General features: G+C 38.0%; 1 protein-coding gene across 4 annotated transcripts in view; it reads left to right on the top strand.

The window, feature by feature from the left end:
• The window catches only part of LOC113814248 (uncharacterized), a 37,852-nt gene that overhangs the window by 20,552 nt on the left and 1,389 nt on the right, over positions 1 to 15,911 (top strand). For all 4 annotated transcript variants that reach the window (XM_070121051.1, XM_070121030.1, XM_070121041.1 and 1 more), the window contains 3 exons: positions 9,623 to 9,866; positions 10,338 to 10,622; positions 14,809 to 15,911. The exon at positions 14,809 to 15,911 is cut by the window's right edge and continues 1,389 nt beyond it. In XM_070121051.1, the coding sequence (XP_069977152.1) occupies positions 9,623 to 9,866; positions 10,338 to 10,622; positions 14,809 to 14,990 (711 nt within the window). In that variant the 3' untranslated portion in view covers positions 14,991 to 15,911. The remainder of the gene's footprint in view (positions 1 to 9,622; positions 9,867 to 10,337; positions 10,623 to 14,808) is intronic.

Below are 15,911 nucleotides of genomic sequence, written 5' to 3'. Positions count from 1 at the left end.
AGCTCGTCTTCGTGGGAGGGCCTAGGAGATGAGGACTGAGACCCACTGTAGGGTATCACCCCTACCTTTGGCCTCAGCCCTTGCCTCAACTAATTTTGCTTGGTCCTTTCTTCTCTTCCTTCCTCTTCCATATCTTCTTTATTCCTGTCCTCTATCCCATTCCTAAGGTGTGAGAGCCGTGCTGAAAGGATGAAAGGCTGGCTTTTTGTCAGTCACAAATAGCCTATGGGAGCCATGGGCATGGTATTCCCTTGGTTAATTGCCAAGTCCTTATCCCGTATGGGGACCCTGAGGGGTAGACCATTTCTTTTCCCCAGTTTATTCAGGCTTACCATGGCCAGTAATGAAGATTCTTTATCCTTAATAGGGGCATTAAGGCTTGCCCCTTCATCAAATAGCCTATCTGAAATTGATTTTGATGGTTTTCTGAACTCTGCCCCTCCTTTGACCACGGCCCCGACCACTGATACAAATACCCCCTCTTTGACGCTTACAAACAACTCTAACCATTCCTAACCAACTCTTACTCATCTCCAACATTCTCCTCTTCATCTCCTACTGCACAGTCCTCTTCAATGTCAACCCCCTCTTCCTTTATTACTACTCTTCATCCTCATTGTCCTCCCTCCACAGAACTACCACACTATGCCCTCTACCTCTGCAAACCTTCTGAGTACTCTCTTTGGCCCTGCCATTTGGGATCGATTCTTTGTGATTCCCCCCACAGCCCCCTATTCTGAGAATCTATTTCTCTTTCAGCAGTGCTTCCAGAAACAAGTAGGCAAGATTACTCTTCCCAGTCACTCTGATCGTTCACGCCTTGTCACGGTTACATCTGAAGCCCAAGCTCTTGCACAATCTGCCCTAACTGACCTTACTTAATATTTTTACTGGAACTGTTTCTATTCCCCCAAATGCTTGTTCTGTGTGTAACAAGGACTGGTCAGACTGTGAAAGTGAGCTATTTTCCTTTTTTGGTGAATGTGATGCAGTGGCAGTACAGTGTTACACTCTTCCTCCCAGAGGCCAGTGTAAATACCCTCGTCAATATTGCCAAGATTAGCTTCCATAGACAAGACCTCCCCCATGAGGTTTATATTGATGGATTGTCTTATCATGTCCGACAATACCAACACCTTCCTCATCAATGTCAGAAAATGCTGGAGTTTTGGCCACCCAGCCAAACATTGTCGCTCCACAGCCCACTGCCCTCTATGTGCCCAACCTGGTTATTCAAATTGCCCTGCACAGTCACGTACATGTGCCAATTGTGGAGACTCCCATAATATGTTTTATAGGAGCTTTAAATGTGAGGTAGCATTCCTCATATTTAAATTAGGCCTCATTCTACATGAGGCCAGACAGAAAGCACAACGATGGTTTTTCTCTCTCAACTTATTCCAAAACAGTCCTATACTTTGCTCCCCCACCATCTACACAAGATGTTTCTGCATCTCCCCAGGTTTCTCTCCCCTATACCCAAAACCTACATCCTATGTCTACTCACACTATCCACCAGTCAAATCCGTTTTCCATTCTAAATCAAGATATTCCAATCTCTACCATTTCCTGGATATCTACCCTTCCTTTTCACTGAAGTGTTAGTTGTTGTATCAGGCAACCTAAACATTCCACTCCACGCTCTCCTACTACACTCTCTCCTACACCTTCCTCTTCATCTGTTCCTCAGATATCTATCCTCTTCTCCTCCTAATAAGAGAACCTTTGTTTCTCAGTCCTCTTTACCTAGTTCCTCTCCAGAAACCCTTGAAGACATCCAAAACTGATGACCCAAGGGAACACTCTGCTCCCTCGTCCACCCCCAATCCCTCTGTTCCTACTCCTACTACATTTAAAGTATTTGCAGATATCCATCCTCCTCCTCCCCAAGTTCCCTCCACTCCCCTTCCTCCTACACCCTCCCAACATACCCCACCCTCTCTACCGCTTCCACTTGAATACTCACACGAATCCCCTCTTATCGCAGCAGACATTCTTCCTGATATTTCACCACCATCTCCAGTCTCCCTTTCTCAGCCCCTGGATTCTTCTCATCCTACTTCTCCAACAACTACCTCTGTTTTCCTTGATCAATGTATCTACTCCTTCCCTAGTCACAGATACACTGCAATTAACTCAGTTGCTCTACTGCCTTATATTCCCCCAACCCTTTCCAAAATACCTTATCCTCTCAACCACCCAAACCAAAACCCTCTTCAAAACCCAATTCTTTTCCACATACCTCATCCTCTCAACCACCCAAACCAAAACTCACCCCAAAACCCCATCCTTCACTTAGTCGCTTTACCTCCTTAACCTACCTCCTTTCCCTTTTCATTACCATACTTTCCTATAATGCCCTCTAATCTTTGTCTTCTAACACCTTCCCCTCCTCATGGATGCTTCTACTTTTCAACAGGTGCATCTATTCTTCCTTGAACATTTTTCCTATACCTTCCCTCAATCACCCTACCTCCTTAACCCTCCCCTTTCTACTAGTTTCTGCATTTCATTTCATCGTAATCTTTAACTCTCCTTTGCCCTTTCCGACGCAATACTTTACCATAGTGTTATACGGGCATGAAATGCTGGTCCAGCTTTCAGTTTAAGGTGTTCCAAGTCTCTGAATATGAGTGATAAGGTTCACTAATTGCCTACTTGGTGGCTTGAGCACTTGTGGAGCTATGTATGTGCTAACAAATTTCCCTTAAGAAAAAAACAATAGAGGGTGTGATTAATGGACACCATTGTGTTGAGGCTTGTCCATGTGACCAGGCATGATCAGCAGGCTCATCATATGTGGGCAGACTGATAATCATGTCTGCTCATATTAACCTCTATGAAAAGATTGGGAGGATGGGTAGAGTGGGTATCAGTATACCCAATTGAAGGTATAATAAGTCATACTGAAGTGTGTTAGGTAACCTACTGAACCTCAAAAAAGTAGTTGTTTCAGATCACTAGAGACAGTTTATCATGACCAGATAGAAAAAAATAGTGTCTGTTACATTTAGCAGTAAATGATCCGAATAATAAGTGGAAATGCTCACAAGCAGTGCAGTATGGTATGTAATCAAGCCCAAATTAGCCAGCAGATCACTGATATGAGTCATTTTATAGGTGTGATTTTGTCTCCACTAACAATAGTGGTTTTATGGGACCACTATATATAAACAGAGTTGTGTTTGGTGTTATGAAGATAACATTTTTCATCACAATCCCATCCATATAGTGCTTCTCAGAATTATCATGAAGAATATAATTAAGGATAATAATGAAAACAAAATACAGTACATTTTATTGTGATTTGCTATAATTATTGATAATGTGGGTTACAGTAACTGTACTAGCCCCCAATCATGGGGTAGTATGTATATTTAGGACATGGCATGAGTGGACTGAATTCAGGGTGGCATGGGCACACATCCCATGGTGCACCAATGTATGGTCATGCCATGAGTATTGTGTTGTACCTATGGCTAAATATATTTTTTGTGTGTGGACTGGTATGTGCGTGTGTGTGTGCGTGTGTGTGTGTGTGTGTGTGTGTGTGTGTGTGTGTGTGTGTGTGTGTGTGTGTGTGTGTGAGTGAGTGTGTTAGTGAGTGAGTGTGTGAGTGTGTGAGAGTGGGTAATGGATACTGTGATGTAAGTGTTGGGGAGGCGTGGAGGTTGGTGGTGAATGAAAGGGTTCTTGGCTTGTTGGTTTATTGGGGAAGGTAAGGACTGACCTCCGAAAGTGACCCCGTGCCCCGGGTGCAGAGGGCGGAAGGCGTGCTGCCTTCTGTCCTGTGACTGCTGCTGTTCTCCTGTCTTGTCTGCCTCTTCTGCCTGATGAGACATCCTTATGTTCTGCAACTGCTGTCATGCTGGCAGGTGCCTGCTTTTGATTTTTCTGGTGTCAGTACTTCCGGCTGTGACAGGGGGTGAAAGGGGAGAATGTAATGGGCAAGTAAAGTCTTAGGCATGGTAGGTGTGATCAGCTGTTTCCTCTGGACCAGGACAGGAAGGCACAGCTTCTGTTTCGACCTTAGGCGGATGCGTGTTGTTGACATCGCGTGGCCACACAAATTGGCTCATCCTCGAGTCATCTGCAACGTCTTTTGCACTGATGGTGCATCTGTTGGTAATATGCTTCTACAGATGGTTGCTGATGCTCCATGGTCCCTTAGGTCGTCGCATGTCAGGGTAGCAGCGTGGCAGAGGTCCACAGTGAGGTGCAACATTTGGTAGCAAGGAGGGTCACATTGTCTTCAGGGGCTGAAATATAAGTGTACCAGATTAGTAAAAGGACTAAGGAAGAGGAGGATAATTTACATGTCAGTACCTTACTAAGATGCCAGAAAATGAGTAATAAGAACATTTGTTATGAGAAGGCATCATGTCATGAGAAGGTGTCAATTACACAGGATCTGTTAGGATTAGTGAGTTCAAAAGAGTACCATTACATTGTAGAGAGAAAAGTTAGTGAGTAAGAATTCCACATCTTCGGCTAAATAGGTAAATCAATATGCTTCAGACACATGTAGGCAGCTTGGCCTAAACTTAAAAGTAAACGTGAGTGTCTGGGCGCTGTAAAAAAAACGCAAGTGCTGCTGCGGTGCACAAGTCATTGGCAGCTTGGCCTAAACAAGAAGTAAACATGAGCGTCTCGGTGTTGGAAATAGCATAAGTGTGAGTAAACAAACGTACGGCGGGCGTGATTCCTTCGTAGGAGATTTAACGGGCGTCTGGGCGCGATTTCTTCGTAGTAACATGTCAGCCTAAAACTAAGTTGCGGTGATGATAACTATGTAAGCCTATATAAAGCATGGTATCTGCAGTGCATTACCCCTATTGCAATAGATTCAACTTTATCAAGTAATTATGTGTTAACCCACTTCCGGGTGTCTCACATATGAGACACCCAGACAAAAGATATTTCTGGGCGTCCCGCCAATGTGACGCTGTATCGGGGCTCAGACTCCGACTCAGCGGCGGGCTGCAGCTGAGTCCAGGCCAGCCCCACGTGCTGATTTAGTAGCCGCCTGGAAACTTTTATTTTCGGCTTCAAAATATACCGGCATTAGTGGGTTAAATACTCACCAATACCATAAAACTAAAGAAGCATAAATTCTAGCATTACCAAGGGCAAGATATCTAATATCAAAGTAGACGTCATTCAATGAGTTAGAATCAATTATAAAACATATGGTACTTAGTACAATTCATAATCCTAGAGTGAATTCCGTGTAGAGCGGTGAATAGGTGAGTAAAGCAAGTCATCAACATGTATGTGTGAATAAAGGAACTATTTGCACAGCAAGTAAAAAGAAAGTGATTTTCATAAGAACAAAGAACACAACTATATGTATGAATTCACAGAATGAAAGTGAAAACGCATAGCATTTAAAGTGAAGGAACGATAATTGTAAATTCGCAAAAATAAACATAATATGCAGGAAGAGCAAAACATTACAATGATTGGATAAATTGAAGTGTGGTTATTTGCTCTATGGAAAAAAAAATACACACTAAACTTGCAATCTGAAGACAACAATAATACAATAGTCTGAAAAACACAAATAACACAACAATATACATCAAGTAAAGAATGGTTAGGCTGGGAATGAGGTGGGGGAGTGAGGTGAGTGTTGTCACCGTGATCTGTGTGTGACTGCGTTGTGAGTTAAGGGGACCGTCCCTGAGAATGGCCACCTTTCCCTACTCTATACATCATAAAAAAATATCGGTTAGAGATAACTGATTGATTCTTTTTGCATGCTATAGAGCAAAGAATTGCGCTTCGTTATATATATAAATTTTAATTTTGCTCCCCCATTGGGGGGGGCACCCCCCAAAAAGTTGAAAAAAATCGCTATTTTTTTTTTGGTATGTCTTCGGTACTTCCCAACTATCAGAGCTCTTTACAGAATATTCCCCCAAAAATGCTAGTGTTAGATCAACTCTAGCCTATAGCCATGTAAAAGGCCGAATTTTGAATTTCCTTTTTTTTTTGGCGGGGGACAGCTTGACATAGAGAACTATTTTTGAATGCGTTTTTCAGCATTAAAATATTATTATTTTTTGATTAAGGCAAAAATTCAAAAATCGGCCTTTTACATGGCTATGGGACGCCGAGGCTCTAGTGAAAGCAACAAACTGCATTTGGATCGCATGAAAATTACGTGAGTTGGGAAGTACCGAAGATTCATAAAAAAATAGCCGAGCTACGGCGTTTTGTATTTGGCACCTTGCCAAAGTTCGTTATCTCTGTTATTTTTCTCTGAATCTAATGATATTATATATCAAAAAAACGCTTCTTTAGTGTACTTTGCAATGCAATGATTACCAAGTCAATAGGAATTTTCATGTTCAATAGGGACGCTATTCTGTAAAGGTATGTCACTTTTTTTTTTTTTTTTTTTTTTCGTTGTTCATTAAAGTTGATATTTTCGTGTGAAAAGCTTAATAAATGCATTTTACCATAGAGACAACTAATCTAAACCAGATAAAAACCTTTTTTTTTTTTTAATATTTTTTTTTATTTTCCATTTTATTTTTTATTTATTTTTTATTTTTGAAGAAATGGGGAACTGTGGATGGCAACATTAGTACAAAATCATTCTAATTATAAAGTCCTGGCATGAATACAACATGGTGGTTCAATTTTGAGAATTTCAAAAGCATATGAATTTAGTACATTGAATTCGAGAACTTACGAAAGTCGTTGAATATTCCCCATGCCTCACACAGGGGGGGGGGAGGGGGAGATGGTCACTGGGTGTTTATAATTTTCGAGGAGGATCATATGTACGTGAACGCACGCACATAAAGTTAAAAAGATTAATCATCATCATTTAGTAGGCCTACATTGACTTTCATATCTAAATAATAAAATTTATTAGTTATCCCTCTCATACCCATTTTCTTTGATAATTGTCAATATTAACAGATTGCAAGGGAGAACAAGTGTAAAGTTTATGATTAGCCATTTGCACCCATTATCTTTACTAAGAAGTGCATAAAATCATGCAGATGCCTATGTGTTGTGGGATATTTGCCAATTTATGGTGCTTAAGACTTACGGTAACGTCTAAACATATTCATTTTTATCGGGAACGCACGAAACGGATGCGATAGCTTTTTGAACGCCAGACGAAGACTACGCATACAACCGAGCTCAAAATTCCATATAGTTTTTATTTCAGAGCAGGTATTACTGAGTACTATCATTTTCAACATGAAATAATCTGTATCTCGCTTATACATCCGAAGTTTAAAAATCCGACATTTAGGTAACATTCGTATTGAATTGGTCTTTACAACGGTAACTACCAATTTCAAATCAATTCAAATTGCCCCCTGCTGTGATGTACCGACCGTTGAGCGAAATGTAACGGAAATATTTCAATCCTTCCTTATAAGGCTATTTTTAAACATTAGTGCTTCGTATGTGATATACGTATATATTACCACGTAAACTAAAACATATTACCAGGGAGTCTCGATCAAAGCATATTTCGTGTGTAAAAGGACACAAAACATACATTTTTTTTTAGATATATTTCACAAAATATTTCGTCATAAATCACGGTGATATAATTTTTTCCTGATATTGGTATAAAAGTGTTCCTTGAACATTCACAAACTCATATCTATGCGCAATGTCATAATTAAATGCCTTATGCACGATTGCCGCAAGCAAAAGTCCACATAGGTGTACCTGGGCGCTCAATAGCGACGTACCTCTCCGGGTGCTGAGGGACTCACACGCCGGCTGCAAGACAACGAGCCATAGCAGGCGGTTAATACTCGTTTGGTAGTTTCCTCATCCATGTACCTATACTATACGCTAACTATCTTAATTTAACCCCCTCCGCCCCCCTCTCTCAGGGACGGTCCCCTTAAAACAATTATTAACATGTCTGTACAGAAACATTTAACAAAACAACACAAAAGTGAATTCAAGATTTTCTCATCGGCATTGGGTTAATAAAAAGTCCCCCTTAACGCTATCTCTGATGACCTGTCATAAAATTCTGAACAAATTTCTCTGCAAATTTTAAGTCGCTTCAAGTGACTCGACTGTACATGAACAACCCATCAAGCAATTGGCTAATTTGCCATTCATAAAATCTGTAAGGAAGCCTCGCAAAAACAATGAATCTTTCGATTTACATTTGCAGGTAATATAACATGTGATTCATATTTCACCTTCCCAAAATAATTTGTTTTACCTTTACAAATTTAACCAAAACACGTATATTTTTACATGCACATTTTTTTTCATTTAAGAATAATTTGAGATTAAATGTTATCATCAATGTTTGGCTATACTGATTGTGCTAATGGTTCCAGTTATACCATTTCCAATTGTTCCTTTTTAAGGAAAACACCACATATTTCATGCAATAATGTTGGTATTGGGCAAAACTTTGTGATGTTTCCAAACTTTTCAATATGCATTTCTGATACTAGTTGCTACTGAGTATAATTGCAAAATACTATTTGCCAATCACGGACTGCTATACAAATAAGAGCATTCCATTTACAAAACACTGGATACTAAGCATGTAACCAGAAAAAAATTCAGTCCACACCATAGGGGTGTACCAGTTGGAAATGTCCACAACTATACATCTTGAAAATTTCAGCTGGGAGCTGGGCTTGTCATGAGTGCATCTTGGAGGAAGAGTTAAGAGTAAGTTGGTATATAGAAATAGCCCCTATTGCATTATTTCCATTGAAGGTAAAATATACCATCTCTGGGCCATTGCTTGAGGAGTGATAGCTCCAGTTAGGACATTATTTCCATGCTCAGGATCATATTCCTGTGACCAGTGGCACAGGGTGTGTCAGAAAATTGAATATGAAATTATTGAAAAATTGTATAAATAACACAATGTTGCTCATTGTTATTGTTATCCCACATAGTTGCAAACAAATTGAATTGCAGAAAAAGTGATCATAACATTGCAAATAAGAGGCAGGGAGTGTTGATATTGCACGTGAGTGTTCATGTGGGCTGGGCCTATAAGCCACACACCTATGAGAGTGGTCACTTTAAACATATTGCCCAGATTTTGTTCCACATGCAGGCCCCATGGCACCAGATCCAGCAGACTAATTTTCATTTCATTAGTTGCCATATACATACAGTCTCATCCCAGACAGTTGTCAGTCAAATTTTAGGCAAGCTGTTAAAATATATACTTTTTTTTTTTTTTTTTTTTTTTTTTTTTCAATTTTGATACTCCATTGTGTTGTGTGTATTTGACATCTGGGAGTGAAATGTGTACTTTCTTGCATGTGAAATTGAGTAAAATTCTAAATGGTCTAAATGATTGTGGTTTTGATACAGATGTTTATAAGATGATATGAACCCTTAGTGTATTTTGTTGCCAGGATTCCCACAAAAGCATCCAGTTAGTCTACAAACTCTAAAAGCTATAACTTGTGAAAGGACTAATTTTGATGGCATGACATTGCATCCCTAAAAGTGAATTAAAAACCAAGATTTGTTTGATTTTCTTAAATTAGACCCTTGTTGTATCTGTAGGTCTAAGGGGATAAGTTCTTAAATAATCTTTATCTCTTTTCTTTTTCCGGGAATTGATTATTTGTAATTTTCATTTTTACAGCTTGCCTTAGACTACCCCTGTACAGTGGAGGAAGTGCAGGCGAGTATCAAAACCAGGTTACGAGCAGAGACTGCGCCGGTCGTAGACTACCTGCTCTCCCGCTCTGTAGCTGGTACTACTCACAGGGATCTTATTGATGGAGTGACCAAGCTGTCAAAGGGCACTGTGAAGGCCAAGTTCTTCCATATGTTTCCTAAAAGGGCTGTGCAGCTGTCTAGGTGGTTAGCCCAGTGGATAAGCAGGGGTGAGTTAAGTTGTTCTAAGTTGAGATTATGCTGTTTGTTGGTTTGATATGGTTGGGAAAGTGAATATTTTGTATTAATGTTTTATTTAGACCATAAACTGAATATATGTATGTTAATGAATTCCTTTACAAATTACTGATAAAGCATTGAAAAAGGGAAGCATCCTAATAAGACAATGATGATCTTAAATAATAGAGTATACACAGGGTTATATTTTCAGTATTAGTTGTAAGAACTCTCTGCAGAAGTAACAGGTGATGATGTAAATTGATATGATTTTAAGTAAGGAGAAAGCATATTTATCACCTTTCTCACTTTCTTCATCATCTTTTCACTTACTAACATAATGTTAAGTAGTTTAGAATTACACCAATGTGTTTTTCCATATTTTTATTTTTTTACTTATTTTTAAAGTAAATAGATTTTCATAAATTAAATATTACAGAAGTAAAAAGCTTTTGACTTTCCAGGTGGAGTGCCTTTGGCCACGTTAAATTTGCAAGTGGGTGTTGCTCCAGGCCAGACAGTACCCGATGCCTGGCACCATCAGATGATATTTGGTGTTGGTCCTCAGGGTATCTACCTCACCAACCCATTAGAATGTGTCTCTGATTCCCTACTTGGAGACCAGCTCTGCACAGACTCTGTGTTGTTGGTTCGCAGGGCTGACGTTGTAAATAGATGGGGCCAAGGTGATAAGCTCATCAGATTGACCCAACAGCCTGACCCAAGATGGAGAGAGATGAATGTTCTAGGTAAAGTTTGTATAAAGAGTTTTCACTAATATAACATTTGTACTTTGCATCCTGTTATTGTAATTGTTTTATATGTTTATGTCCTTCAATATACTGTTTTACAATCTAAGTGTCAGGTTTTATCCAAAGACCTGTTATTATTTTTGTTGTTGTTTTCGCTACTATCATTAATGTTGCCATCATCATTATCGTCATCATCTTCATGTTCATCATCATCATTAATTATTGTTATTATTACCTTTGACGAGGAGGTAATGTTTTTGGTTGCATTGGTTAGTTAGTTAGCAGGATAGCTGAAAAGTTTTGAGCAGATTTTTATGAGATTTTTAGAGGTGTCTCTTAGTCCAACTTAGATACGGTGTCTCTTAGTCCAACTTAGATACCATTAAATTTTGGTTGTGATCCGGATCCTCTGCAATATAACTCAAAGTTAAGATCAGATCCTGGATCTGGATCATGATCCATAACCAGGAGTTTTTTGAAGTATTCATTAGCATCACCAGTGTACTTGAGAAAGAGGTGATTTCTATGAAATTCTTCAAGTATGAATATTTTTGTTGTATTAGAGAGCCTATTGCCTTGGCAAAGATATACACTGTGAGTGCTTTTAGTTATTATTAGTAGTAATATTGTTATAATCATAATCATTAATTCTTGGTATTGTTGTTTTGTTAATGTGTTATTATCATTATTGTTGGCATTATTATTGTTATTATTATTATTGTCATTATTAATGTTGTTATTATTATTATTGTTATTATTATTATTGTTATTATAATTATTATTATTATTATTATTATTATTATTATTATTATTATTATAATCATTATTTTATTACTATTATTATCATTTTATTATTATTATTATTTTTATAATTATTATTATAATTGTTGTTATTATTATTATTATTATTATTATTATTATTATTATTATTATTATTGTTATTATTATAATGATTATTATTATTGTTATTATTTTTTTATTATTATTATTATTATTAAAATGATTATTATTGTTATTATTATTATAATGATTATTATTGTTATTGTTATTATTATTATTATTATTATTATTATTATTATTATTACTATTATTATTATTATTATTATTATTACTATTATTATTATCCCCTTGGATTTGGCTGACATGACTATCACATCATGAAAATATTTTGCTTAAGGGCCAGGTGACTTGAACGTGCTGCCATATGAAAATTTGGCTGATGACCTTCATGAGAATTTGGGCTGAAGGCCAGAGTGACAGGAATGACTCACCAGTCTTGGAGGGTGAATAGACTCAGTGAGCATTTAGTAAATCCGTGTGAAATGTACCATCTGTGAGCCATGGCTGGAGAGCACGAGCTCCAGTGATCCCATTCAGGATCCTATTCCTGCCCACCCAGGCTGGTGGTGTAGGATGTATTGAAGAAAATTAAATTTTACAAAAAAATAATAATAACAAAATAAGATAAATAAATAAAATAAATAAATAGATAATGACACAAATAACATGTTAGGAGGAGGAGATAGTATTTTTCGAGGAGGATCATATGTACGTGAACGCACACACATAAAGTTAAAAAAGATTAATCATCCTCATTTAGTAGGCCTACATTGACTTTCATATCTAAATAAAAAAATATATTAGTTATCACTCTCATACCATTTTCTTTGATGATTGTCAGTATTAACAGAATGCAAAGGAGAACAAGTGTAGAGTTTATGATTAGCCATTTGCACCCATTATCTTTACTAAGAAGTGCATAAAATCTTGCAGACGCCTAGGTGTTGTGGGATATTTGCAAATTTATGGTACCTAAGACTTACGGTAACGTCCAAACATATTAATTTTTATCAGGATCGCACGAAACAGATGCGATAGCTTTTTGAACGCCAGACGAAGAGTGCGCAAATAACCGAGCTCAAAATTCCATACAGTTTTTATTTAAGAGCAGTTATTACTGAGTACTATCATCTTCAATATGCAATAATCTGTATCTGGCTTATACATTCGAAGTTAAAAAATCTGACATTTAGGTAACATTCGTATTGAATTGGTCTTTACAAAGGTAACTACCAATTTCAAATCAATTCAAATTGCCCCATGCTGTGATGTACCGACTGTTGAGCGAAATGTAATGGAAATATTTCAATCCTTACTTATAAGGCTATTTTTAAACATTAGTGCTTCGTATGTGATATTCGTACATATTACCTCGTAAACTAAAACATATTACCAGGGAGTCTCAATCGAAGCATATTTCGTGTGTATAAGGACACAAAACTTACATTTTTTTTTTTAGATATGTTTCACAAAATATTTCGTCATGAATCACGGTGGTATAATTTTTTCCTGATATTGGTATAAAAGTGTTCCTTGAACATTCACAAACTCATATCTATGCGCAATGTCATAATTAAATGCCGTATGCACGATTGCAGTAAGCAGAAGTCCACATAGGTGTACCTGGGCGCTCATTATCAGCGTACCTCTCCGGGTGGTGAGGGACTCTCGCGTCGGCTGCAAGACAACGAGCCATAGCAGGCGCTTAATACTCGTTTGGTAGTTTCCTCATCCATGTACCTATACTATATGCTAGCTAACTCAATTTGACCCCCTTCCCCCCCCTCCACCTGGGACAGTCCCCTTAACCCATTGGCGCCGGGTGTCACGTACGTACATGCCATGGCTGTTGTGGACCAAACGCTGGGAGCATCATGCCATGCCCATTCCCGTGCTACTGGCTCGTCGGACAGAGGTTGTTTTTCTCCACTAGTAGCGGCTTCATTTATATGGTAAAGATTTTAGGCAATGGCACCTAAAGTGAAGGTAAACCTTCAAAATTTTAATATTTTTATAAATTTTAGAAAAATAAAAGCTTTTAGGTGCTATATGTCGCTCGCAAACTACCGATCGAGCCGGGCGCAAACAGGGGAAACTGCCAGTGCGCGCCAACAAGCCGGTGCATACGTCAACTTGACAAAAAATTTACCCGTCGCTGATGGGTTAAGAAGTACCAGAGACATAATAAAGAGTCTGTGTAAGGAAAACACTTTGGTTACAGCATATGAAATGACAAATTTAGACATTGGAAAATAGCAAAAAGATATTAAAAAAAAAAAAAAAAAAAGAGAGAGAGAGAGAGAGAAAATAACATCGCAAAGGGGAGGCAAGGAGTCGACACCACCCATGAGTGTTTGTGTGGATTGACCCTTGTAGTGGCCACTCAAGTAAGCCTAATGTCCAGATTTTGGACCATATATATAACAGCAAAGCACCCAGGTCCAACATGTTCACCTTATAACATACTGCATAGTCATGCAATCTCACTGACCATGTGGCTGTGTTCACACCATGAGGGGATAGCCCTTGTGCACACTCATGCTCGCTCTTATGAACACTTGTGAGCAGTGACAAGACTCTGTGCCTCTCCTTTGTAGAGTTATTTTGCGTAAACTTTTTTAGCTGTTTTGCCATTTTCCAATTAACATATTTTCCTTTTGATTGGCTATATTCAGAAGTTAATAAATTGTTTTCCTTGTACAGACTCCATATCATCTCTCTATATAGTAACTCAATGTAACATTTGGTTATTTGTGTCATATATCAGATTATTTTATAATTTTCAATTTTCCATAACATCCTACTTATCGGTCACAGCAGCCAGGAATACGTTGCTGAGCATGGAAGTGGCATTCTCCCTGGAGGTGGCGCTCTTTCAGTCACAGCTTACGTACATTATGTTCCAAATCTGTTTAACAATGAGAATAATGCAGAAGCCGGATCATAGGAGTTAATATTATCATTATTATTATCATTATCATTATCAGTATCAGTATCAGTATCAACTAAAACAGGGAACTTTTGAGATATGAATGTAAAACTAAGATTCAGATGATAAAAACTAGGAGGATTAAGCAATTCATACAGAGAGAAATGGCTCCTATGAATACATTTTGTCCATCTGCAATCTCTTCTGTTGAGACAGAGGTGGTGATCATTCTCAAAGGTTTTTGTTCCAGCTACAGTAACTATTTTTGCCCAGCATTTAAAGACTTCACTAATATGTAAGATCTCTTTGAGAGTTCCCTAGGATGATTAAGAGATTTTGAAAAGACACTGGTCATTAGAATCTAACTTACATTGGATGTATGCTTGTCATTAATCATGTTCATTCTGTTTGCAGGTCAAGTAGTAGGTGTGTTAAAAGAACAAGCTGCACCTCCTGTGGTTCAAGGTCGTCGGCACTTGACTTCTCATGTTGCCATTCCAGCAGCATACCAGTCTGGGGTCACCATATTTATGCGTTCTGACAACCCTCATATTCACACCCTTACACAAGCAGAAGAGTTGCCATTACTGGAGTAGCAATGTTTTCTGTATCATGATTATAGCAAAGTTTTGCAGATCCAACAGTCAAGTCTTTGTTTACAGAAAGAATACTTCGGTATATTTGCTGGTGAGGGTGCATCCCCCTCTTTCCTTTCCTTGTTAATAGTTCTCACACTTCCTTATATGGTACAGAAGAGTGAGCTCTCCTTTGGGCAGTGAGGAGCTTTTGTGATAGCAAATTATTTCTTGTAGATATATCCCCCCCTTCACTTTTTATTGGATATAGAAAACACATTTAGAAAAAGACATTCATTGCTTGATACTCTCTGAATAATCAAATTGTGGAAGTGTATACCAGAAATTGATGTAATTATTTTTATGATTGGTACTATTGACGTTGTTGCTTGTCTTTCTTCAACTATCATTTGTTTATATGTATATATTCTCTTTATTTTTCCTTTTTTTTGCCATTGACATTTTCATACTGTTAGGGAAACTGTTGTCATTTTCAATACTGATGTTACATCAAATTGAGATTCATAACATTTGAAGAAACAAATCTGGCTGTTACTGAGAGCTCGAGTCCAGGGGGTTTATGTGATTTGTAAGGAACTTCTTCTACTCTGCTTTTCACTCATGTATCCAGTCTTGGTTAAAGGAAAAAAAAAAACAGTATAATAGACTTTGTCCTGGCATGTCAGAGGCTTCTGCAGTGTTTCTGTTTTATTTATTCTTTGCTTATTTCTTGTTTTCTTTTCTTTTGCAAGGTTGTAGATGCTTAATATCTTTTCTAATGATTGTGATGGCTTGGGTTGATGCAGATGTCAGACCTGAATTTCATAGTTAAATGCTGGAAAAGGACATATTAGTCGAGGAATAACTTGAGTTAGAAATCAAACCAGAGCACTTTGCTAATTGCTCTTCAACGATGGCAAGCGACATATTCAGTAGACACAC

This window comes from Penaeus vannamei, chromosome 1, assembly GCF_042767895.1.
Source record: "Penaeus vannamei isolate JL-2024 chromosome 1, ASM4276789v1, whole genome shotgun sequence".
In the NCBI taxonomy this organism is placed as follows: Eukaryota; Metazoa; Arthropoda; class Malacostraca; order Decapoda; family Penaeidae; genus Penaeus; species Penaeus vannamei.
Note: the sequence above shows the minus strand (reverse complement) of the source record. Positions and strands in the feature narration are given on the sequence as shown.